The 23,988-nt window shown below is 44.7% G+C and overlaps 2 protein-coding genes across 8 annotated transcripts in view; both read left to right on the forward strand.

The window, feature by feature from the left end:
• The window catches only part of KIF3B (kinesin family member 3B), a 36,171-nt gene extending 26,940 nt beyond the window's left edge, over positions 1–9,231 (forward strand). For 6 of the 7 annotated variants that reach the window (XM_014735095.3, XM_023626314.2, XM_070248038.1 and 3 more), the window contains 4 exons: positions 1,493–1,606; positions 2,296–2,401; positions 4,383–4,561; positions 5,746–9,231. In XM_014735095.3, coding sequence (XP_014590581.1) covers positions 1,493–1,606; positions 2,296–2,401; positions 4,383–4,561; positions 5,746–5,842 — 496 coding nt within the window. In that variant the 3' untranslated portion in view covers positions 5,843–9,231. The remainder of the gene's footprint in view (positions 1–1,492; positions 1,607–2,295; positions 2,402–4,382; positions 4,562–5,745) is intronic. The other variant, XR_002802857.2, reaches the window with a different exon arrangement.
• ASXL1 (ASXL transcriptional regulator 1) overlaps positions 5,950–23,988 on the forward strand; it is an 85,226-nt gene continuing 67,187 nt past the window's right edge. Inside the window, exon 1 of the mRNA XM_070248030.1 lies at positions 5,950–6,075. Coding sequence (XP_070104131.1) covers positions 6,067–6,075 — 9 coding nt within the window. The 5' untranslated portion in view covers positions 5,950–6,066. The remainder of the gene's footprint in view (positions 6,076–23,988) is intronic.

Here is a 23,988-nt window from a genome sequence, read left to right on the forward strand (position 1 = left end):
GATTTAATTGGTCTAGGGCAGTGGTCCTTAAACGTTAGCAGGTACCCGATCATCTGAAGAGCTTGAATAAACACAAATTGCTGGGCCGCACGCCTGGAGTCTGATTCAGTGTGTCTGGGGTGGGACCTGAGAATTTGCATTTCTAACACTTGGAGAACCATGGGTCTCTCATGAGGTCTGGGCAAGATATTTTTCGGAACTCTGTAAGTGATATTAATATGCAGGCTTGCTTGAGAACCACTGAGCTGATGGTTTCAACCAACAATGATCTTTGGATTCATTATTTCATTACAGGCTGCAAAATGATGTTTTTCTATATCAGTCCTTCCACAGCATTAGCTGAAATTTTTCTTTAAAGAAGAACTTTTCAAAAGGAGTCTCTTAATGACCAAGTTTTAAATTTGAAAAGGAGCCCTTAAAATTAAATGTATGTGTCAGTCCTCTTTCTAGGTATGTATACCTAGAAAAAAAGATAAGAACAAAACATGCCAAAATATTAATAATAGCTATCTCTGGATTGTGAGATTGGGTGTAATTGTATTTTTCACATTTCCAAAAGGTATAAATAGGACCTTTAAAATCAGGAAAAAAACGAATATATGTTATGAAAAATAATTTCTTGTATGTCAAATAAAATAAAGAGAAAGTTTCATCTCTCCAAAATGTTTTTTCCCTAAGGAAGCCATTTTCATTGTTCTGTCTTCTATGTCTATCTTTTGAATTAACGGTGAGTCAACCTGTTTCTCACAGTCAGTACCTACACCTCTATGGTGTTTGTTGTGCGTCTCTCCCACACCCGTTTGGCATTGTTCTGTCCTGAGGTTTTGAAACAGTCACTGCAGAGATGTGGCAGGAGGCAGTGCTCACTGTGGAGAGACACGCCCAGTGGGTTCCGGTTTCCTTGTTGGCCCTGTTCCCTGGGTGCTTCTCGGGCTGAGACTCTCCTCAGGAATGGTCTTCATTCTCAGAGGTCTATGAGACTGTAGTCCATTTGGTCCTGCTGTTTGTCCTGGTGATTAGAATGTGAAGTTTTCCAGCTTGGGCACCAGTCCATGGGACTGGAGGAAGGCAGGTTAATTTCTGATCTGTTTTTCGCATTTTGGACTCTCATAAGCTGGGTTAGCAGTACCAGTGGCCCTCCAAAAGATACTGTTTAGCACACATTCACTCCAGGATAGCCCAGGCATCATCTCCCTCTTCAGTCCTTTCACCTCCTCAAGCTGCTCCTCTTTGGCAGAAGTAACCTCTCCATAATCCTGGGGCAGACCACTATCAGCACCTGTCATACCTGAGTGCTGCACCGTTCCCTGTCAGTCTCAGGACACCAAGGGTCATTTGTGTCTGTATCCTGGTTCTTTGTATGATGGTGGGCCCACAGCACCTGCTCAGTAAATGTGTGCTGAACCACTTGACTCTTATCTAATTACTCACGACACGTGAGACCAGATAGCCAGCACTCCATCTGTATTCACATGTATGTGTGCTCTTGCAGGCATCTTATTATAGAAAACTTTATCCCTCTGGAAGAAAAAAGTAAAATTATGAATAGATCCTTCTTTGATGAAGAGGAAGATCATTGGAAATTACATCCTATAACCCGACTGGAGTAAGTCACTATTGACTTTAAGTAGATTTTAAGGTGGGGAGGGGAAGAATGTTGATCAACTGAACTTGGCCAGGGTGGTATGGTAAGAACACAGTTTGATTTATTTAAACTGGGGACCAGTTATCTCTCTGACTTTGTCACTGCCATAGGTCCATGAGGTAAAACTTTGATGACGAGTGTGGCATTAGGAATTGGGAGACTTTATCACAGTGAACTAACGCCCTTTCCTAGGTTCCTGCATTTCACCTTCCCCAGCTGTCAAGTAAAGCGTGCTAGGCCAGTTGAGGGGCAGCACATAGGTGTTAACTTGTGTGTCAGTCTGACACGGTGATGAGAAGGATTCTCAGTCTAAGTCTGGGTCTTGCTAGAAAAATAGGAGATGTCTGCCAAGGATGCAGGGGTAGCGAGTGTTGACAGCTGTGCTGCTTGCCTGCCATCTAAGAACTGGATGATGACTCTGAGCCCTTCCAGCTTAAAAGATGCATGATGCTCCCATTTGAATCAGAAAGCAGCTCAAGCAGAAAATATAAGGAGCTCCTGCCCTGTTTACATGTCAGTTCTCAGCCCAGGGAGGTACTTGTCTCAGGTTCTATTACGCAGTCTTCTGAGAGCTGGTTCCACAGGACCGAAAGCCTGGGACTGTGGAACACATTCCAGCCAGGGCTTTAACCGCTGCAGTCCATTTCCAGGAATCAGCAGATGATGAAGCGGCCAGTCTCAGCTGTGGGATATAAGAGACCGTTGAGCCAACACGCAAGAATGTCCATGATGATCCGTCCAGAGGCCCGATATAGGGTGAGAAGATTGTTCTTGCGTTTTTCTCCTTCCTCTTTTAAAGGAGTTTAGACTTAGGTAAACCCTTAGGCACCGTTCTACAAAGTCAGAAGAGTTTGGATCCTGACTCTTTCCTGAGCTACCTGAGGACATTTATAGAATTAGAACAAATAATAAATAAAGTAAAAAGAACAATAACAAATAATAATAAATATAAAGGTAAAATAGAACAAGATTTAGGAAGCAGAATAGAAAAGGAGGCGAGTACAGACATACTGTCCATATGGCCGATAAATGTTAACAGTAAGCTTCAGATGGCTCTGTGGGAGACTGGAAGGATGCAGATGTCTAGTGACAGGAGATGGAGATGTGTTAGAGAACTTACGGTACTTCCGTTTACCATAATGTGGGTCAGTCATATAGTTATTTGAAGTGACGTAATTGAGGACTATTTAATGACCCAAACATATTTTACGATATTAATACCGTTCGAGCTTCTATTTATAAGCACTCGCTGTGTGCCAGGCACTGTGTTCAGCACTTTCTGTAATTGAACCCTCCCACCTACTCTCTGCAGTAGGGCCTGTGGCTTCGTAGGTAGCTGGTAAGTAGATGAACCAGGAGACACAATGTATTGTTAAGTTACAAAGCAATTGGTACTGGAAATGTATATATTTATTTAAAAATCTGGTGCAAGATATATCAAAATGTGAACTGGTTATCTCTGGCTAATGCAAGTTCACTCAATTTAAATTTTCTTCTCTGCTTATCTGTATTTTGTAACTGTCAGTGGGGACCCTGTATTATTTTTACAATGAAATATTTTCACTTAAAAAATACGTTTTTGAGTCTCCCTTGGCAGCCAGAGCAAAACAGGTGAGGACTAGTTAGCTCCTCAGGTGCTGGCACTGAGTTATTTAAAGTAAAACAAAAGCAAAAGAGATGTAATAGGTGGGGTTTTATATAGTGGAAGATGAGTGACGTGTCAGAATCCTCAGAAGCATTTTTTTAGCAGTATCATAGAGTGTATATCTTGCCGGTTATTTCATATCTTAAGCCAAAAACATGATTTTAAACCCCGAAAATCAAATATGTGGGTTTCCAGGGGGCTAACATGATCCAAAGCTAGAATTTAAAGCTGTGGCTCTCAGATGTGTTTTGCAATGGACCCACTCCATTAAGGGAAATTTTAAGCAGTATCTGAATATATAAAATTAGTAAAGGGAGCCACTCCCTCTCCCCTGCTTCTGGACCGTGGATCCCCCAATCCCCCTGTCCCCTTCCCCTGTCCCCTCTGGAGCCTGGGACTTGAGCTCCGCTGAGTGGGAGGAGCTAGAGGAAGAAGATGTGTAACCATGGGTGCTCTTCCCTCTACACTCTTATCTCAGCATGTAGGAGCTAGGAAGAGGCCCACCACAGGGTATAATGAAGGAAGCCATCCACAAGGCCAGTTATGAGGTGGGGCCCAGTCTGATTTTTAAAATGTGGTTATGAGTACATACACTGCCACCCCCCACCCCCCCCCCCCCCCCCCGACACACACATACCGCCTCCTCTTTCCTCACTTACATACACCATATCTGCCGCCTCCCCTCGGGAACCAAAATGTTCATTGAAGCTGCTAGAGGTGGTGAGATTATTGGTGATTACTATTTTCTTCTTTATGCCTTTTTGTATTTTCAAGTTGTCTGCAATAAATGGGTTTTACTTAATTTATCATTTTTCCCTGATTATTCCCCTTAGGGTATAATACATGTTCATTGTTAAAAAAAAAAATTATTTAAAAAAAAGGAAAATAGAGAAACGCCTGGAGAAGGAAACAAAAATCATTTGTAGTCTCACCAGGAGAAAAGTTATAAAACAACATCACTTCTTCTAGGCAGGCTCTTGACAGGCCCGGAACAGCAAGCGATTTGCAGTTCTGTTCTTGGAGCGGGTCTGGGTTGCTTGTGCTCTCTGTGTCTGGAGGCCAGCCTAGCTGATTGTGGCTGGTGGTTTGCAGGCAGAAAACATCGTGCTGTTAGAGCTGGACATGCCCAGCCGGACCACCAGAGACTACGAGGGCCCTGCCATTGCCCCCAAAGTCCAGGCCGCATTGGATGCGGCTCTACAGGACGAAGATGAGATACAGGTGGACGCGTCATCCTTTGAAAGCACTGCAATTAAGAAATCCAAGGCCAGGTGAGTGGCTTTTGATGACCTGTGTTTGAACAGAGCGTGTTCGAGCAAGGACAAACGAAGGAAGAGGGTGGTAAAGAGTGCTTGTTTACCATGCGGTGCTTTACAGAACACACCAGAAAAGAGGGCCCCATTACTCCTGTGTTTGTTCATTTATGCTACAGATATTTATGGTTTGGGCATTATGCGAGGTATACTGAGTCCTAGAGTGCCTGATGCGCCCGGTTCCCTCTCTCAGGAGTATGCTTCTAGTGAGGTAGAGGACAGTTCTTTGGTCCCCATCGGCTACTCAGCAGTTCTAAGTGCTTTAAGAGAAACTTCTCCTAATCATTTCCTGAAAAAACTTATAAGGTAAATATTATCATCAGTCCATTTTATAGAGGAGAAAACTGAGAGAATTTGAGAAAGTAGCCAAGTTGAAGGAAGTAAGTGGCGGAGCCAGGGTTCAAAGCCAGGTCTATCTCAATCCACAGCCCAGGCTCTGAGCCTCAGTGTTGGATTTACTGCACCCAACTAATTAACCAAGTTCTTTTTTTTTTTGAGGATGATTAGCCCTGAGCTAACATCTGCCAATCCTCCTCTTTTTGCTGAGGAAGACTGGCCATGAGCTAACATCCGTGCCCATCTTCGTCTACTTTATACGTGGGATGCCTGCCACAGCATGGCGTGCCAAGCGGTGCCACATCTGCACCCGGGATCCGAACCGGTGAACCCCGGGCTGCCGAGAAGCGGAACGTGCGAACTTAACCACTGCGCCACTGGGCCGGCCCTAACCTAGTTCTTAATTTGGTGCTAAATTAGAAATTCCGTCTTATTAAATTCTGGATTAGAAGTTTAATGAAAACAACTGGGTGAAAAACCAAAAGTGGAAGAAATTCTACCTGAAGACTTAAAATTTTTTACCAAATGGAGAAGATGGTCCAGATTTGATTTAAGTGGAAGAACTATTGCTGAGAATCAAGAGTTCCTTCCCTGGGGTTCACACTTTGGTTGGCAGGTCGTGTTGGCCTTGCACAGAGGGTCAGGCTGTGCCGGTCTGGTGGTTTTACAGTTGAAAGTGTACTAGCTTTCAGGTCATTGAGGAAAGGCTACCTTGAAATGTTAATGGCACTTGATGGGAAAGGAGTCTGATCTGTGTCAGAGGCAGAGATGGGATGGTAATGTAAACATGTGCTTGACTTTTGCAGACCTAAAAGTGGAAGGAAGTCAGGATCCTCCTCGTCTTCCTCAGGAACTCCTGCATCTCAGCTTTATCCACAGTCTCGGGGGCTGGTTCCAAAGTAAAGCCAGTTCCTCCTCTCCCAGGGTGTAAACAGCATTTGCCTTCTGAGAGAAGAGACGAGCAAACACCTGCAGAGAGGACTCGAGCCCAAACTCAGAACCATTCCCCTGGAGAGAAGCGATGGCCTCTTTGCAGATTAACCAACTTATTCTGGTTGAAACGTGCTGGTCCTAATCTGGCACTCAGCTCATCTGGGAAACGTCCTTTATTAGCATCTCAGAAATGCATGGCTAAGGTAAAGTGCGATAGTTGAAGTGGAAAGCAAGAGAATGACCAGTGACCTTGCTTCCCTTCTCCTTTGCCTTCTTCTCTCCCTTCCCTTGCCCGCCCTTCCTCTCCCCTCTCCTGTTCTAGTCTGTTCTTTACACTGGGCTCCCTCCTTGTTGAACAATAGGGCAGAATCAGCAGTCACCTTAGCAGGACCAAGTTTGGGGCCTCAGAAGACAATGATAGTGAGGTTGAAAACGGAAAGCCCTTGAACTTGAATAGGTGCTTGTTCTTGCAGGTGGGAATGAGAGATCTCATTTGGATCCAAGCCCCCGATGGGCACGATCCTTGTACCTCAGTGAGAAGTGGATCCTCATTAGGATCTGCTGAATGAGGAAATGTTTTCCGAGGAGGCTACCAATTTCTGTTCCTGAAGGATTTAATGTCAGAAGCAATAGAAATAACATTCCCTCTGCCTCCTTGGAGATGTTAGGGAACCAGCTTCTTTAAAACCTCAAAACCATGACCATTCTGTCAAAGGTGTAAATCTGTAAGCTGATGCCATGTCCATACACCGTGTCACTTTACTCTTCATTTGTCACCCTCTTTTCCCGTGCACACATACTTGAGCGTCCCTGCCTAGGTCCATCTTCCGTCTCCAGAGCATGCTCTGCAGTGGGCCTGTGTTGTGAGAGAAGGGAGGCTGGCTCTGCCTTCTCTGATGGGACTAGAGTTGGGGGAACGAGACATGTAGTGGCACTTTTGAGTTCCCCATTTTGTTCCATGTTTGCGCAGAGAGCATGAGCGTGAGTAGGCAGATGCAGACACAGAGACGTGAGGCTTGGTGCACTGGAGAGGGAAGACAGAAAAGATGGAAGCAAAGGAACCCTGCCTGCCTCCAGCAGAGGACTCACCTACTCCTGGAACTGTGGCTGCCCTCAGGCAGAGCCTAAGGTGGTGGCAGGAGTGGCTGTGCGATGAATAGGCTCAGAGGAGAGAGTTAGGAATTCCCATTTACATATACTAGTTTGGTTTGTAAGTTTTAGTTTTTCGTGTTATTGCAATTCAAAGCTTATTTTGTGTTGGTCATTAGGTGAATGTTACTCATTTTTCTCCCAAGAGAAGCTCATAAGTGTGTGTGGGTGTGCAAGCACAGTGGTGCCTGTGTTCTTTGAGTGTGTCCATGTGTGTTTGTAAGAGAGAGATAGAGACCAAGAACTTGCCCAATTTGAGAAATACACTAATGTGCAGTTGTTGCCTTTGTCTGTATTAAAGGCCCATTGAATGACTAGTCCAGGCTGGAAGCGCTCCCACGTGGGTGTCTGAGTCCACGAGCCAAGCCTGAGGGGACAATATGAGTCCCCAGGTCTGCCACACTGGTGCACCTTGCTGGCATGGTGCCTCAGAAAGGTGGCGACTCAGGTGGGCCTTGAGTTATATTTTAACTCAGCTGCTCAGTTCCCAGGGCACATTTCTGGATCAGAACCCGTGGGAAAGAAGAGGTACCATGTGCAATGTCTTAGCGTTCTACAAATGGAGATCTGTCATCTGGCAGCTTCTCTCCTTTTTAGTTACCATTCTTTCTGAACCCAGGGCCCTTTTCAGCAATTCCTAGAGCATGATGGAGCCTTCCCTCATCTTTCTCGGGATCATACCCTGCTTCTCTCTTATTTACTAAGAATTGACCTGTTTGAAAGGAACCAGATGATGAGGTGGATAGCCTAAGATGGTTATCTGTCAGTTGCACCTCTCTCACACCACATTTCCTCAAAGCTATTCTGAATTCTGTAGGCTGAAAATATTCATGTAGCCAATCCGAGAATTGAACACTGCAGGTAACACTGTCCCTTAATACTGATGTCTCAAGGTGGCTATTCTGACCAAGGGTGGTTGAGTGACCACAGAACTTTTCTAAGAAAGCAAAAGAAGAAAGCCAAGTTGACAAGCAGAGTTATTCAAACCAGATTGCCTCGTGCTCAGCTGTGTTCATCCGGTGGTTTGTGAAGCAGAGGACAAGAACACTTGTGCGGGGTGAAGCTGGCCCTTCCCGAGCAGTCTCCGGTGCTTTTCTTCTCTCAGTGGATCTGATACACGTTTGAACAGCGCAGACGGTAGAATGTCTTACTGCTACCAGGAAGCTGCTGCTTTGGGCTCTGAATTGAGCCAAATGTGTTGAAGACCTACCAAGCCCATTGAGGGACCAGGTTTTCATGTCTGTAGTCATGCTAGAATGTTCCAAGCCATCTGAGGGACTTCCTGCCAGCAGCAGCTAGTGAAGTCTGGAAGCAAGTCTTACAGCATCTAAGAAGATCATCTGGGAGAAGGAGTTTGAGACTGTGTGTGCAACCTTCATCAGGCCCCTTTTTGCTCTGATCAGTAGGAATGTATCTGGCTTCATATTTTAGTCACATATCTCCCAGACCCCTGGATTCAGATCCCAAGGCCACAAATCATAGGCATGAAGCACTTTCTTAAGACTCTGACCTAATGTTGGATTGTTCCCCGTCGACTGCCTGCATGCTGCTTGAATTGCACCACCCGCATCTCCATGACCAAGGGCATCAGAGAGTGCCGCAGCTCAGGCGTGGGCCACTCTCTGCTTTTCCTGTCTGACTCTTGTAAGTCCTCTCTCACTGAATGTAGAATTGTTGCCAAGTTTCTGAGAAGCGTCGATTCCCTGTTACCGTGGGATATCAGTTCTGCCTCACATTTCCCACTTGAGGTTGAGGCTCACTGCAGACAACACCCTGGGCCATCTCAACGCCATCAGTGGACAAAATGGGGCTATTAATACACTCTAAAAGCCATAATCAAAACGCTCAGAGGGAACCGGACAAGAATAGTGGGCCTGGCTATTGTGTGTAGCGCAAGGTTTTGTCTTGTACTGTTCGGAAATCTGCCACCTTTCTCCCTGCCCTTGTTTCTTGAATGAAATGTTTTGAGGCTGTTTATGAAGGAGTGACCCTGGGGCAGGCAGGAGGCAGTGGGCTTTATGGCTCCTTGGAGTTACTATTGATCTTGACCTTCTCTTTGGCTACCTTTAGACAAAGAATATGCCAATACTTGGGGCTCTGAGTTTTACAATTGATATTTATTTGTATCATCTCTTTGTCTAGGAATGTAAAAGTGATTCTAAACTAAGATGTGTAATAAAAATCAATCAGATTTATTGTACCTACAAAAAGGTGTCCTCATAAATGACTAATGCTTTTGACAATGACATGCCCGTGGTGGACACACTGCCACTCTCTTTAAACATTTTAATCTTTCTAGTGAAAGGAGGGTGGGAGTGGAAAGTGAAGACTGAGTTGGAATGCTGGCATTTAAGAAATACAGCAACAATGCAAAGGGATGTAAAATGAAGAAAGGGTGACCAGTAAGTGCTTCCCATGTTTGTCCGTGGAGGTTCCTGAGACAGGCTTGGGCAAGAGGCGTAAAGCTTCTTTTAACTTTTGTGTTTTGTTTTTTAAATTTCTATAAATTTCTTACATATCATACTTTAAAATATATGTCCTTTTTTTAACACAAAAATATTTTATGTTATTTACCATCAGAAAAAAAAAGAAATGACAGAAAAGGGCTGCATGTTGGTCTTCTGATTTCTCATATGCTCAGACCTGCTGGCGTGGACCCCAGGGGGGTTCTGTACCCTGGTCGAAAGGCGGGGACCGAGTAGAAGGAGCACAGACCCTGCACTCTGAGCTGCATTTGAATTCTGGTTGTGCCTTACTAGCTGTGTGGCTATGAGGAATTTAATTTACCTCTCTGAACTTTGGGATCCTTGTTTGTAAAATGGGGTGATAATCCCCACCTTGCAGGGCCATTGTGAGGATTAGCAATGCATTAAAAAGCAACAAGCACCCAAGGATGTGGACTAGAGCAGACATTTAAAACTGTGGTTATTGCTGTGACAGGGCCCTGTGTTCAGGACACACCATGAACAATTTGTTTTCCAGGGAACTGGAAGCTAATACTGGGCATACTGTGTTTAGAAAATCCTAGGTCTCTATAGAAAAGCTGCTAAGTATTTAACAGATAGATGTTGAGTACCTAGTCTGTGTCACGCTGCTCTGCGCACTGGTTATATAGATGTGAGCCACAGTTGTGGGCCCTGCCCGCATGGAGCTTATACTTTAATGGGGAGGGAGGCAGGGGTACGTGTTAACCAAATGTATAATTACAGATTAGTATACGCCATGAAGTGGTATCATAGGATATTATAAGAGAATAATAGGAGCCTAATCTGGATTGGGTGGGTAAATAATGGGAGGGCTTTCTGAAGAAATGGTATTTACAGTGAAATCTAGAGGACAAGGAGTTAGCCCATCAGGAGAGGAGGGAAGGGAATTTGTGAAAGAGGGAACAGCATTTGTGAAGGCCTCGTATAACAGAAGTAGAATTTCACAAGAAGGGATCTGCAGTCCTTTTTTCCCTCGCTAGGGGGAAGCATGGAGAACTATTGTAGAAAAGATTACAGTATAGGACTTTAAAAAATACATCAACAAGAAATGTAAAGAGCACGGAGAAGACAGTGGCCTATGTGATATAGGCAATAATTCTTAATTGTGTTTCTTCATAAGATGCCCTCAAACTATTTGTAATGTTCCTATACCCTGTCCCACTTTATTTCCAAAAGTTAAAAGCCATAGCTTGGCTTAGCTTAAATAATTATCTGTTTAGAATAGTTCAAAATCTATTAGCCAGAATAGCAAGAGTTCAAAGTGCGATCTGAAGAATTATGAGTGTCTTCTTGAAATTGACAGAATTCTAGGTGGGTCAGGGGCGAAATCATGGGTACAGGGCAGGGCAGCCAGGCAAGTTGGAAATTCCTGCTGACTCACCAAGTTGTTTTCTCATCTTTTAGATTTTTTTTTTTTAAAAATCAAGCAACTACTCAAACCTTATGTGATACAGTAAGAGATATATAGTTGGTCTTTGTCCCCGAAGAGCTTCTGCAACTGTTGGAATTTCCTGAGTGATAGGGTGATAAGAGCCTCTTCTGGGATTCCCAACAAGCCCCTTTCAACTCTACCTGAGCTTATGCTGATGGAGTGACTCCAGGTGGGCCCTTCATGGCTGCAGGATGGGAGCTGGTTGCCAGAGGACCCAGTCCTGTGGTTGGAGGGTTGGAGCTTTCAGCCCCACCCCTGACCTCCAGGGAAGGGAGAGGGACTGGAGATGAGTCAGTCACCAATGGCCAATGATTTAATCAATCGTGCCTACCTAAGGGAACCTCAGTAAAAACCGCTAAATGATGGCGGTTCAGAGAGCTTCCAGGTTGGTGAACACATTGAGGTGCTGGGAGGATGGCATGCCTGAAGAGGGCAGGGAGGCTCCGTGCCCCCCCTCCACACCTGGCACTGTGCATTTCTTCCATTTGGCTGTTCCTGAGTTGCATCCTTTATAGTAAACTAATAATAGTCGCTAAAGCTCTTAAAGCACTGTGAGCCATTCGTTCTAGCAATTATCGAACTGAGGAGAGGGTCGTGGGAACCCCCAATTTATAGCCACTTGGTCAGAGGTACAGGTGGCAACCTGGGACAGTGGACTGGCGTCTGAAGTGGGGGCAGTCTGTGGGATTGAGCCCTTAAGCCCGGAATCTGTGCTAACCCCCAGTAGTTAGTATCAGAATTGAGTTGAATTGTGGGACCCCCAGTTGGTGTCTGGGGAATCAGAGAATTAGGTGTTGGGTGGAGGAAAAAGCCCGTACATTTCGATGTCAGAAGTGTTGTGAATAAAAACAGTTGACCTTGGAAACTGTATTTTGAACTTCACACTGATAGTCTGTGTTGGGGTGCGTGATTTTGGCAGGCCCTCTTGTGCTAGAGTTGCCATCTGATTGAAGTTTACCCCAAGAATCTGGTCTCTAGGACCATGCTGTGGTCACATCTGCCAACTGGGTTGTCACTGGCATTTGTAAGGATGTAACTGTAGCTCTTGCAGCTGCTCTCGTTTCATCTTCTGTTTCTTTCACCCATCTTGTGGTTAACCGTCCTGGGTGCTTCAGTTAAGGGAGCCAACTGGGGCCTTGCTTTTGGGGCGGGGGAATGGGCAGACGAGAGGTCACCCCCCCACATCTCCGGGGACAGTGCAGCCCACAGGAACTTGTTGAATGCATGTTGTGTGCCAGGTGTCTTGCTCTGCACTGGAGAAAAAGGGGGTAAAATGGACTCTGGCTCTTCTGAGGAGAGGGGAGACAGAAGCACCCAAGGAGGATAATTCAGAGTGACTAGGACCTAGGAGGCGGCCTGCCTCCTTTCCTCACGCCGCTCTCCCAGCCCTCCGAGGCTGGAGCCACACAGGCCTCCTTTTGGTTCCTGGGTGACGCCAGTGCTTTCATGCCTTGGCACCTTCATATGTGCTGTGCCCTCTTTCTGGAGACTTTTTCCCACTCTGCTTGGCTAACTCCTACTCATCCATCAGGTACTAGTTGAATGTCACCTCTTCCAAGAAGCCTTCCCCAGCCATCCATTCTGTTTTTTTCCCATCTCCACCTGGCTGTATGGTGTCTCTCACCTTTCTCTGTTTCCTTCTAGCCCTCTTCCCAACTTGCGGTTCTGCATTTCTTTGCTTTGGTCTCCCGCACCAGACAGTAAGTTCCCTAAGGGCATGTCCTATTGTCTTCTCCAAGTTTGACCCTTACGCGAGTTGGATGGTTGGATAAGTGCTGACATCTTCAGCTCAGAACAGAGTGTTTTCTGTCAGAGGAACGAGTGATACGCCAGGAGAGGTGGAGAAAGGCTTTGCAAAGAAGGCAGCATTTGACCTGTGCTCTGTTAGAATGGGTAGGGTTTCACCCAGCTGGGAAGGGGGGAAGAGCATGCCAGACAAAGGGAACAACATGAATGAGTGCCTGGGGAGTTCTTGGTGATTGGGGAACTGGAGAGGCCTAGAGTAATGGGAGGGGAGAATGACAACCACGCTGAGAAGGGTCTCGACTCCAAGGCATATCCTGTAGCTAGAGGGAGAGCCCTTGAAGGCTTTGTGTGTGTTTGGGGGCGGGGGAGTGAAGCGCGGCCCCATTGACACTCCAGCGTTTTCTCCTTGCGCCAGCCGCACATGCTGTTACTTCTCTCTGAGATAACAGAAAGCAGTTTTACTCAGTGCTGCTTTAAGTTTTTCTGCTGCTCACCCAGGTTTTCTGGACTCAGCTGGCAAATTCCATTCTGTAAGGAGCTTTCCCTGGCACAGCTCACTACCCAAGAAATTCCAAGGAGCACTTGAACTTGACTTTCAAGGTCTTGGTTCCCTAGGAATGGGGCCAAGGCATTTTTCAGGGCAGTGTGCAGGAAGGTGGTCCCTCTGCTGTGTTTGGGAACAGAGAAATTAAACTTCTCTCATTGGTTTTGGAATTTATATTCCTTGTCAAGTCAACGAGAGATTTACATATGCTGTTCAAGACTCTGTGCCAAGGGTCATGGGCTATAGCTCAGGAGCCTGCACTTACGGAGCTCCCAGTCTGGTCAAGAAGTGCTGCCATTCACAAATAAGTACAATTCAAGGTGATCGGTGGCACACAATTGGCACTGATGGGGTGCAGAGCGGGTTGCAGGATTCTGTAAGGGGCACGTTAAACACAGTGATCAGTCTCTTTCCTCGATTATCCTCGGGGCAGCGAGAGGAGCCAGGCCTTTGGCATCCGATGCATTTACTCATCTTTTTGAATATCTACTACGTTCTGGGCATTGTTGTAGTCCTAGGGATCCAGGATGAAGCTCGTGCCCACAGGGATGTCCCATTCTAGTGGTGGAGACAGATGGTTAACAAAGAAGTACGTGCTGTGGCAGGTGATCAGAAGTGCTCTGAAGGAAAACAAGGCGGGTCAGGGCTCAGAGCGGGGTTAGCTGGGGGACATGGCAGCTGGGTTGGGTTGGGAGGTCAGGGAAGGCTTTGCTGCAGCGAGGACGTGTTGCATTCAAGCGGAGCCCAGGGTGAAATTAGGAAGCAAGTGTGTGTGGAGGAAGAATATTCCAGGGAAAAGGAGCCACAGTGCGGAGGCCTGGAGGTGGGAGTGCGGTGGGGGACAGCAACAAGGCAAGTGTGGCTACTGGGCAGTGAGGTTGCAAGGGTGGCCAGGGGCCACTCTGAATTATAACTGAAGTTCATTTTTAGACCATTGGAGGCTGTTAAGCAAAAGAGAGAATTTTGACAGGAATGCTTTCAGAGGATCCCTCAGGCTGCTCTGTGGAGAACAGAGCGTAGGGAGCAAGGGGGGAGGTGAGGAGCCTGTTTAGGACGGGTCTAGTAGTTGGGGTGAGAAGTGGTGGCTTGGACCAGGTGGTGGGAGAGGAGAGAAGTGGTACCATGCTTTAGGATCTGTGTTGATTGCTAATAATTGGATATGAGAGGTGAGAGAAAATGGTTCCAAGGTTTTTGATCTGAAGCCTATGGAAATTCCATCTCTACCACTTCCTTCTATGTGCCCTCCCCCTTTTAAAATGAAAAGCTTTATTAAGATATAATTCACCTCATACAGTTCACCCATTTAAAGTATATAATTTATTGGTTTTTAGTATATTCACAGAGTTGTGCAACCATCACCACCATCAATGTTAAAACATTTCATCACCCCAGAAAGTGCCCATTAGCAGCCACTCCCCATTTCCTCCCAACGGCACGGCCCTAGGCAACCATTAATCTACTTTCTGTCTCTTCTGTCTATGTCTGGCTCTTGAAGGATATCAGAACCCCAGTTTCCTCATCTGTAACTTTACAAGGTGGTTGTGAGGTTTCAAAGAGAACATGAGGAGAAAACACGAGAGGATGCCTCACCAGCCGAGCGGACTGGCCTTGGCCTTAGCGTGTGCTCTGGAAATGCCAGCCCTCTCCCACTGCTCTGACTCTTCATTTGCCATCTTTTTTTTTTCTTTGCTAAGGAAGATTTGCCCTGAGCTGACATCTGTTGCCAATCTTCCTCTTTTTGCTTCAGGAAGATTTGCCCTGAGCTAACATCTGTGCCAATCTTCCTCTATTTTGTATATGGGATGCCTCCACAGCAGGCCGCTGACAAGTGTATAGGTCCGTACCATACCCAGGAACTGAACCCTGGGCAGCTGAAGCCAGGTGCACCAAACTTAACCACTAGACCATGGGCTGGCCCCTTGGTTCACCATCTTACTGAGGCAGCATGGGCAGTGGTCATGAGCATGGGTGCTGGATCCAGACTGTTGGATGTGAATTCTGAACTCATCATTTACTAGCTTCGTGATTATGGTGAAATTTCTTAACCTCCCTGGGGCCTCAGATTCTTCAGCTGTCAATAAGGGATCACAGCCAGTCCTTCCTAAGTTGCTGAGTCAAATGTGTGAAGCACTGGGAACAGTGCCTGGTATGGAACAAGGGCCCGGTGAATGGTAAATGGTGTGGTGTCGTCATTGTTAATCAATGAAGGAGTTCTGCAGGCAGGTGGTGGCCCCCAGCTTCTAGGCCAGGAATGGATACTTCTGGGCGGTTGCAGAGGTAATGGAGAGAAAGAGACCACGGATCTATTTTCAGTCTTGTCCTCTTGTTGCATCTGTACTTTTTGGAAAAGTCACTTGTCCCCTCGAAGCCTCGAGTTGCTCCTCTGTAAAGTGGGGGTAAAAATCAGTGTGGTGCTCTGTTGGGGTGACCTATTCAGTACCTATTTGCCAGGCACTGCTTTGAACACAACAGGAAAAAACCTTGCCCTCCTAGAGCTTGTGTGGAGCTAGTGGAGAGAGACAGACCGTAAATAAAAATCATAAGGATAATAATAATTGTAATAAAAAACACATAAGTAAGAAAGCATGTATGTGCAGCACCAGTGCCTGGCATGTGGTGAGCCCTCCATAAATGGTAGCTGTTCTGATTATTATATGAAAGCGCTTTGTAAAGCTGGACAACACAGCATGGAGGCAGGTCTCTGGGTGGCTGCGAGCATGCTGCCTTCATTTAAGCCTGACCTCATCTCTGCTCAATTAAATTTCACACAGCCTCCAAGGCCCCTTTCACACTGCCTGGCTGAAATCTTTGTCTCTCGTGGTGGAGAGCTTTCTTTCCTCTCTTCATCCGGCATTTACTGAACACCACTTTGCGCCGGGCGTCCTGCTGGATGCTGGGGCTATTAAGCCGAAAAACCCAGGAGGGGTGTGGTCATGAAAGAAGGGAGCCCAGGGCCTTCTGGGAAGCTGAGGCCAGGCTGATGAGAGCCAGACTGCGAAGGAGCCTGGCTGTCTTGGTTTTATTCTGCACGGGGAGACCCTGGAGGCTTCTGAGCTGAGTGATAAAGTTAGCAGATAAACTAAGACTTCACAACATTCTTGTTTAAATCCTACATGGCAAAAGTAAACATTTGCTTGATGGCCAAATGCATAACCTCTATTTGAGCACTACAATCAAACCAAAGACTACAAGATAGAGATATGAGGAGAGTAGAGGAGCAGAGACCTCAGGGCAGATAATCTCCAGGTGAAGACAGTCGGCTACTAGAGCAGAGGAAATGGGGCAAAATGGAGCAGGGAGGCTGTGGAGCTGGAGAAACCCGGGGCAGCGCTTACTGCCTGCAGCAAGCTCCTACACCTCGGCCAGAGGGTTAATACCGGCCCTGCTGCTTTCAGAGTTGCTGAAAGGAGTAAAGAAAACATCTGTCAAATGCCTGGCACCTAATAGGCACACGATAAGAGGCATATGTTATTAAATACTAATAGCAATATTAATTATTAGTAACAGTGCAGCATTATGGAAAAAGCTCTTGTGTCAGCCAGACCTGTGTTCCAGTCTTGATACGTCCAGTGCAAGCTGCTTAAATTGTCTCCTGTAAAATGAATGAATAATACCTTCCTTGTAGGGTTGCAGTAGGGAAAAATGTGATAATATAAAGTTTCTATGCTGGAGAATAAGTGTTCAGTTAAGTGCTATTTTTAAGTCAAAAAACAGTGAGCTTTATTGAATATTCTGATTATAGAAATTGTATATTCTGATGGAAAAACATTCAAGCAATACAGAAACTTTTAAAGAAGTAATTACAAATCACTGGAAATTCCATTACCTGTGGCTGCTGACCAGTCTTTTAGATGTCTCTGATGCACACTCTTTTAATTGACCTGCATCATATTCTTGGGTTCATAGTCACACCTGTCTTATTTTCACTCAGTTAACATGTTGTGGACATATGTCCAGTTATATAAATATAGATTTATATTATTATTTTTAATGGCTTCCTAGTAATCCATTGTATGGAATACCAGAATTTATTTAACACTGTTGATACTCACTGAAGTCATTTGCAGATTTTTACTATTTTATACTATACTATATTAAGCAACCTTGTACATAGATCATTGTACTTGTACATAGATTCACTTGCTTAATTTCCTCCCTGGGATCAATCTCTGTAAATGAATTATGAGATCAAAGGGCTTTCCCGTTATAAATTTGTTACGTATTGGTAAACTGCCTCCCAAAATGACTGTATGAATTTGTGCTCCCTCCAATGGTGCATAAGTTGTGCCTATTTTCCTATATCCTTGCTAACACTGGGTTCTGCCAATCTTTTTGACTTTAGCGGGCTGATCTATTGAAAAATGATATCTCAATTTTGCTTTTATCTGTAGTTCCAGGATTAGTAATGAGGTTGAAAATCGTTTCTAGTATTTATTTCCACTTGTGTTTCTTCTTTTGTTAATTGCCTATTTAGGCCATTGTTATTTGACCCATTTTCCTATTGAGGTGTTTCCTGTTGACCTTTTTTTTTTTTTTTCTGAGGAAGATTAGCCCTGAGTTTATATCTGTGCAAATCTTCCTCCACTTTATATGTGGGTCGCTGCCACAGCGTGGCTGAAGAATGGTGTAGCTCAGTGCCTGGGATCTGAATCCACAAACCCAGCTGCCAAAGCGGAGTACACCAAACTTAACCACTATACCATGGGGCCGGCCACTCCTACTGACTTTTAAGAACTCTGTTTATTAGGAATCTTAAATCTTTGTCATGTATGTGACAAATATTTCCTCTCCACTTCACTGGTGTCTTTAACCTCGTGTATGGTATTTTGTTGCCACATATGAATCTTTAATTTTCCGTAGTCAGATCTATTGATTTTACTTGGTGAATTTTTTTTAACTTTTATAATATGCTTAGAGAGACTTCTAGTTCCAGGATTATAAAAATATTCACTAATTTTTTTCTTCCAATACTTTTATTGTTTCTTTTATCAGATATAAATCTTTGATCTAGGCAGACTTTAGATTTAAGGAGGGAGGTGGAGTCTCCAAATGGCTACCTGGTGGTCCCATTCTGTTTGTTGACTTCCCTCTTTTCTCTACCAATTTGAAATGTTACCTTTGTCGTGCACTATGATTCCTCATACGCTTGGCTCTATTTCTGTTTGATTTAGTAGGTCTCTCTGTTCCTTTGTCAAAATTTCACTGTTTTAGTTGGTGTAGCTACCTAATGCATTTTCATATCTGGTAGAACAAGTCCCAATTCATTAATCTTCTTCAAACTTTTCTCGGCAGCAGGGCGGAGTGGGTTCCTTCAGCCAGCCTGAGCTTTAATTCCAGGTCAGCCACTCGCTAGCTGTGTCATCTTGGGCAAGTTATTTTTTTCTCTCTGAACCTCTGCTTCCTCATCAGTATCATGTTAATCGTAATGGTATCTACCTTATGGTGTTCTGAAGATGAGATGAAATGATGCTTAGCAAGTCCTTGGGACAGGATCTGGCACATGTTAAGTCTTAATAAATGTTAGATCTTTTTGTTATGAAAACAATGCATCTATTTTTTTCCAATTGAATTTTAGGATCACTTTGACAATAAAATCTCACTGGGATCCTGATTGGGATGACATTTACTTGATAGGCTAATTCAGGACAGTTAATGTGCACATGTTAGAGCCTTCCAGTCTAAGGCAAGCTGTGATCTTCATTGGTCCAAGACTTTATGCTCCTTGGCAGAGTTTATAGTTTCCTTAATGTAAGAAGTGCACATTTTATATTAATTTTATTTCCAGATGGTGTCATTTGTTTTTGGTTACTATTGTTGTGAATGGGATCATTTATCCCCCATTATTTTCAAGTGGAATTATTAGTACATAAGAAAGTTATTCATTTTAAAAAATTGAGATGTAATTGATAGAACATTATATTAGTTTCACCTGTACAACAGTGATTCGGTATTTGTGTATATTTTGATATGACCGTCTTGTGATGAGGACTTTTAAGATCTACTACTGTTTTAGCAACGTTCAAACATATACTACAGTATTACTAACTGTAGTCACCATGCTGTATGTTACATCTCCAGGATTATTTTATAACTGGAAGTTTGTACCTTTTGACCACCTTTACTGATTTTGCCTACCCCCCCACCCCTCACTTCTGGCAACCACCGATCTATTCTCTGTATCTACTTATTCCTTTTTTTTTGGTGAGGAAGATTGTCCCTGAGCTAACATCTGTTGCCAATCTTCCCTTTTTACTTGAGGAAGATTGTCCCTGAGCTAACATCTGTGCCAATCTTCCTCTGTTTTGTATGTGGGACACCACCACAGCATGGCTGACGAGTGGTGTGTAGGTCCGTGCCTGGGATCCAAATCCACAAACCCTGGGCCACTGAAGTGGAGCGTGTGAATTTAACCACTATGCCACTGGACCAGCCCCTAGTTATTAATTTTTTAATATTTATTTTACACCCAGAGTAGCTATAATTTTTGAGTTGGGAAGTAATTTCTCCCCTACTTAGTGTCAGCTTTGAGATGTTCCTTTCTCTAAGCTCCAGGAGGACCCCAGGCTTCTACTGCTGGGGCACCTACTGCATTGGCTTCCCATCACTTGAAATCCATCTCTATCATCCAGGAAGTGTGTCTAATTGGGCTGTTAGTCCCCAGGGCTCAGCGCAGGGCTTGCATCCCAGTAGGAGTTTATCAATGCCAGTGAAAGAAGGTGCCCGATGCTGTATTTTACTGTTCTCTGGGATAGAGGAGCCTCTCTTCCAGGACAGAGGGAAGCGCAATAAAATAGGCCTGCAGTCCCGGCCTCATATGGCTGACAGTCTAATTTGGGAGCAGACATTGAAGAAGTCATCGTCAATGTCGAGAGTTAATTATATTTTTCCTCATTACATTTTGAAGGAAGCATTGAGTGCTATGGCAGTGTAAAGGACTTAATGAGTACAGGGCAGCAGGGAAAGCCTTGCTGAGGAAATATTCAGGGAGGCGTCCAGATTGACTCTGCATCCCCGTCTTGCTCCCGCTCCACTGTAAGACCAGCGTTAGCACCCAATCCTGCTTTAATGAATTCATTCAGCAAATGAAGAGTGCCTGCTCTGTGTCATGCCCTGTGTTGTTGGATCTGGGGCCACAGGGTTGGGTAAGAGCTGGTATCTGAGCTCTGTCCATTCCTGGTTGTTACAGGAGGCAATCAAAACTCCTTAGTGTGGGACCTCCCTCCTGTTCCTCCCACTAGGCCCCAGCCCACCTTCTGACCTTGTCTCCTGCTCCTACCCCACTGGACTGCTGGCCCCTCCCCAACTAAACACACTTGCACATTCACACACACACACATACAACACACACACACAGGCTGCTACTCTCCTCCCCATCATACTCACTGTTGCTTCTACTCAGAATTCCCCTGAGCCACTCCTCTTCCCCTGGGCCTTCAAGAACCAGCTAAAATATCGCCCTCTGTGAAGTCTGCCCTCCCAGAGTTTGTTACTGCTTTCCTGTCCAAAACTGATGATAGGTCTTAAAAAGGTGTACAGTTATTTGTGTCCATGTCTATGATCCCATTAGACCAGGAGGCGCTCAGAGTCAGTGACCTTGACTTTGTCTCTTTGGTGGAAACTAACACACAATGGGTCACTTAGAAATCACAAATAAAATGGGGCCAGAGAGTGGGGCCAGCCTGGTGGCATAGTGGTTAAATTCGTGCACTCTGCTTTGGTGGCTCGGGGTTCACAAGTTCAGATCCTGGGTGCAGACCTATGCACTGCTGATCAAGCCATGCTGTGGTGGCATCCCACGTACAAAAAATAGAGGAAGATGGGCACAGATGTTAGCTCAGGGCTAATCTTCCTCAGCAAAAAAAAGAAAAATCAAATTGGGGCCAGAGAAATGCAACTTATATAATTAAAGGGGTAGGGTGCAGAGGGAAGATGAAAGGGTAAGGATTACTTAGAGCAGTGGTTCTGAACTTAGAACTCCAGAGGCAAAAGAGCAAGGTGGCAAAGAGTGTGAGCTGTGTGCAAAGCTGGGTTACTTGAGTTTGAATCCTGGCTCTGGCATATGTTAGCTCCACAAGTGGGACAAGTGGTTTTACTTCTCTGAGCCGTAGAGGAAAAGGGGAGTACTACTGTTACTACACTTACTGTATATTGGCTTCAGTGGGGCTGCGTACACCCTGAATGTTAGAAAGAATTTTGTATAAACAAGTATAAGTATAAAGTTTTTCTGGGAAGAGCGTCCCTTGCTTTTTAGCAGGTGTCACAAAACGTAAGAACCACCCAGAAGGGAGGCACTTTGTCTTTATTAGTTATCTATTGCTCTGTAATAAATGACCTCAAACTTAGTGACTTAAAACAATAAACATTTATTATCTCATGCAGTTCCTGTGGTTCAGGAATCCAGGAGCAGCGTATTCGGATGATTCTGGCTCTGGATCTTTCATGAGGTTGCAGTCAAGGTATTGGCCAGGGCTCAAGTCATTTGAAAGCTTGTTTGGGGCTACTACCATGCAGACCTCTCCAGAGGGCTGCATGAGTGTCCTCATGACATGGCGGCTGGCTTCTCCCAGAGGGTGTGATCCAAAGAAAGAGGGCAGAAACTGCAATCTCTTTTATGACCTAGCCCCAGAAGCCATATACAGGGCCACTTCTAAAATATCCTATCCGTTCCACAGTTCAGCCTATTCAAAGTGGGAGGGGACTAAAAAGGCTGTGACTGTCAGAGCTGGGAATCACTGGGGGCGGTTTGGGAGGCTGGCTACCACAGTGCCTTGGAAGGAATTTGGAATGAGGAGTTTGGGGTTTAAATCTTGAATCCAGCAACAACTAACTGTGATCTTGGGAAAGTCCCTTCACTTTACTGGCCCTGCCGGTTTTCTCAGTCACCTCACATGGTGGTTGTGATGTTCAAGAGTTAAGGCCTGTGAAGCCATTTATCTAAGTCTTCAACGTCACATTCAGATATTAGCAATCATTAAAGAAGAGGAAGACGAAAAGCCATTTGGGGCTGGGAGTAGATGTTTTCCTTATAAAACATTGAAAATGAAGAAATAACCCATGTATCAATCTCATCACATTAGCACCACCACTCTTAGAATTTGGTGTTAAAATGCACTTTAAAGTTTCTTTTCCTTCTTTACACAGAAAGAATAGAAGAAATGGCTTAAAATGAGACCAGAAAGGTTTATGGTACAAATGAGTACATGTCTCTGGCATTGAGAGATTAAATTTGAGATGGGCTCTTTAGTGAGCTCCTGAAATCTCCACCTGAAAACCTTAAAGAATCAGGCACGGGGCTGTTATTTTCCACAATTTTGGTAAAAACTAGCTCAGGTCATCTTTTGAGGCCATTTTAGTGGGGGTGTCCCACAAATCTTTTTTTTTTTTTAAAGATTGGCCCTGAGCTAACATCTGTTGCCAATCTTTTCTTCTCCTCCTCCCCAAAGCCCCCAGTAGATAGTTGTATATTCTAGTTGTGGGTCCTTCTGGTTATGCTATGTGGGACACTGCCTCAACATGGCTTGATGAGCGGTGCCATGTCCACACCATGGATCTGAACCAGTGAAACCCTGGGCCGCCGAAGCAGAGTGAGTGAACTTAACCACTCAGCCACAGGGCCGGCCCCCCACAAATCTTTTTAAGTAAAATGAAAAGAATTATTATTACTAATTATTTATAATAATAATTATTAAAGATGTTCTCACACTGTTGAGAATTAAAAATTTTTTTCATCATACTCATGTGAGTATGAGCAGCATGCACACATTCTAGAAGATTTGGAAAATACAGACGTGTAAAGAAGCTGAAAACATTACATCTGCCACCTTAATCTAAATGGTCTGCTTTGTGGTTGAAATACAAAAGATTTTTTTTATTAAAAAAAGTAATATTTGGTAAAAAAAAAAAAGAAAAAGAAAACCAAAAATCTACCATAGTCTTACAACCCTGAAGTAACCATTAACTACATTTTGGTGGAGTAAAATGGAATTTAAATACCTCTTTCAGCCTCATGGGAGACTGAAAAACAGGAGTGGATTTAAATGATGGCGGGGGCGGGGGGCAGCCCTGTGGCCTAGTGGTTAAGTTCAGTGTGCTCTGCTTTGGTGGCTTGGGTTTGGTTCCTAGGCGCAGACCTATACCACTTGTTAGTGGCCATGCTGTGGCAGTGACCCACATACAAAATAGAAGAAGATTGGCACAGATATTAGCTCAGGGAGAATCTTCCTCAAGCAAAAAGAGGAAGATTGGCAACTGATGTTAGCACAGGGTGAATCTTCCTCAGCAATGAATGAATGAATGAATGAATGATGGTGAATGGCAGGTAAGCAGTTAGTGCTGCCCATCAAGTGGGCAGATTCTGTGCCTAACAAAAGCAGTGAGGTCATGAAGTCTCTCTCCCTGAGCATCTTTATAACGGGCATAGATATGTTGGGGTGAAATCCTGCCTCAATATTTCCCAGGTCTGCCTGGGCAGTTCCAAATACTGTTTAGGGCTCATTCAAAATAGGACTTTGTCCAATAAAGTAATTGAATAAGGTCATTCATCCAACAGATTGAGTGCCTACCATGTGCCAAGACTGTGCCAGATGTTGGGGGTGTGATGATGAATCCAAGAAGATGCTAGCAAGAGCATGGACACTAAACTGACAATCATACAAAGAAATGGAAGGTAGGAGGGACCAGGAGAGGTACAGATGATTTGTTGATCATCTGCTATGCTGGAAGTTTAGCAAATGTGATCTCACTTGATCATCTGGGATCT

Source organism: Equus caballus, chromosome 22 (assembly GCF_041296265.1).
Source record: "Equus caballus isolate H_3958 breed thoroughbred chromosome 22, TB-T2T, whole genome shotgun sequence".
In the NCBI taxonomy this organism is placed as follows: Eukaryota; Metazoa; Chordata; class Mammalia; order Perissodactyla; family Equidae; genus Equus; species Equus caballus.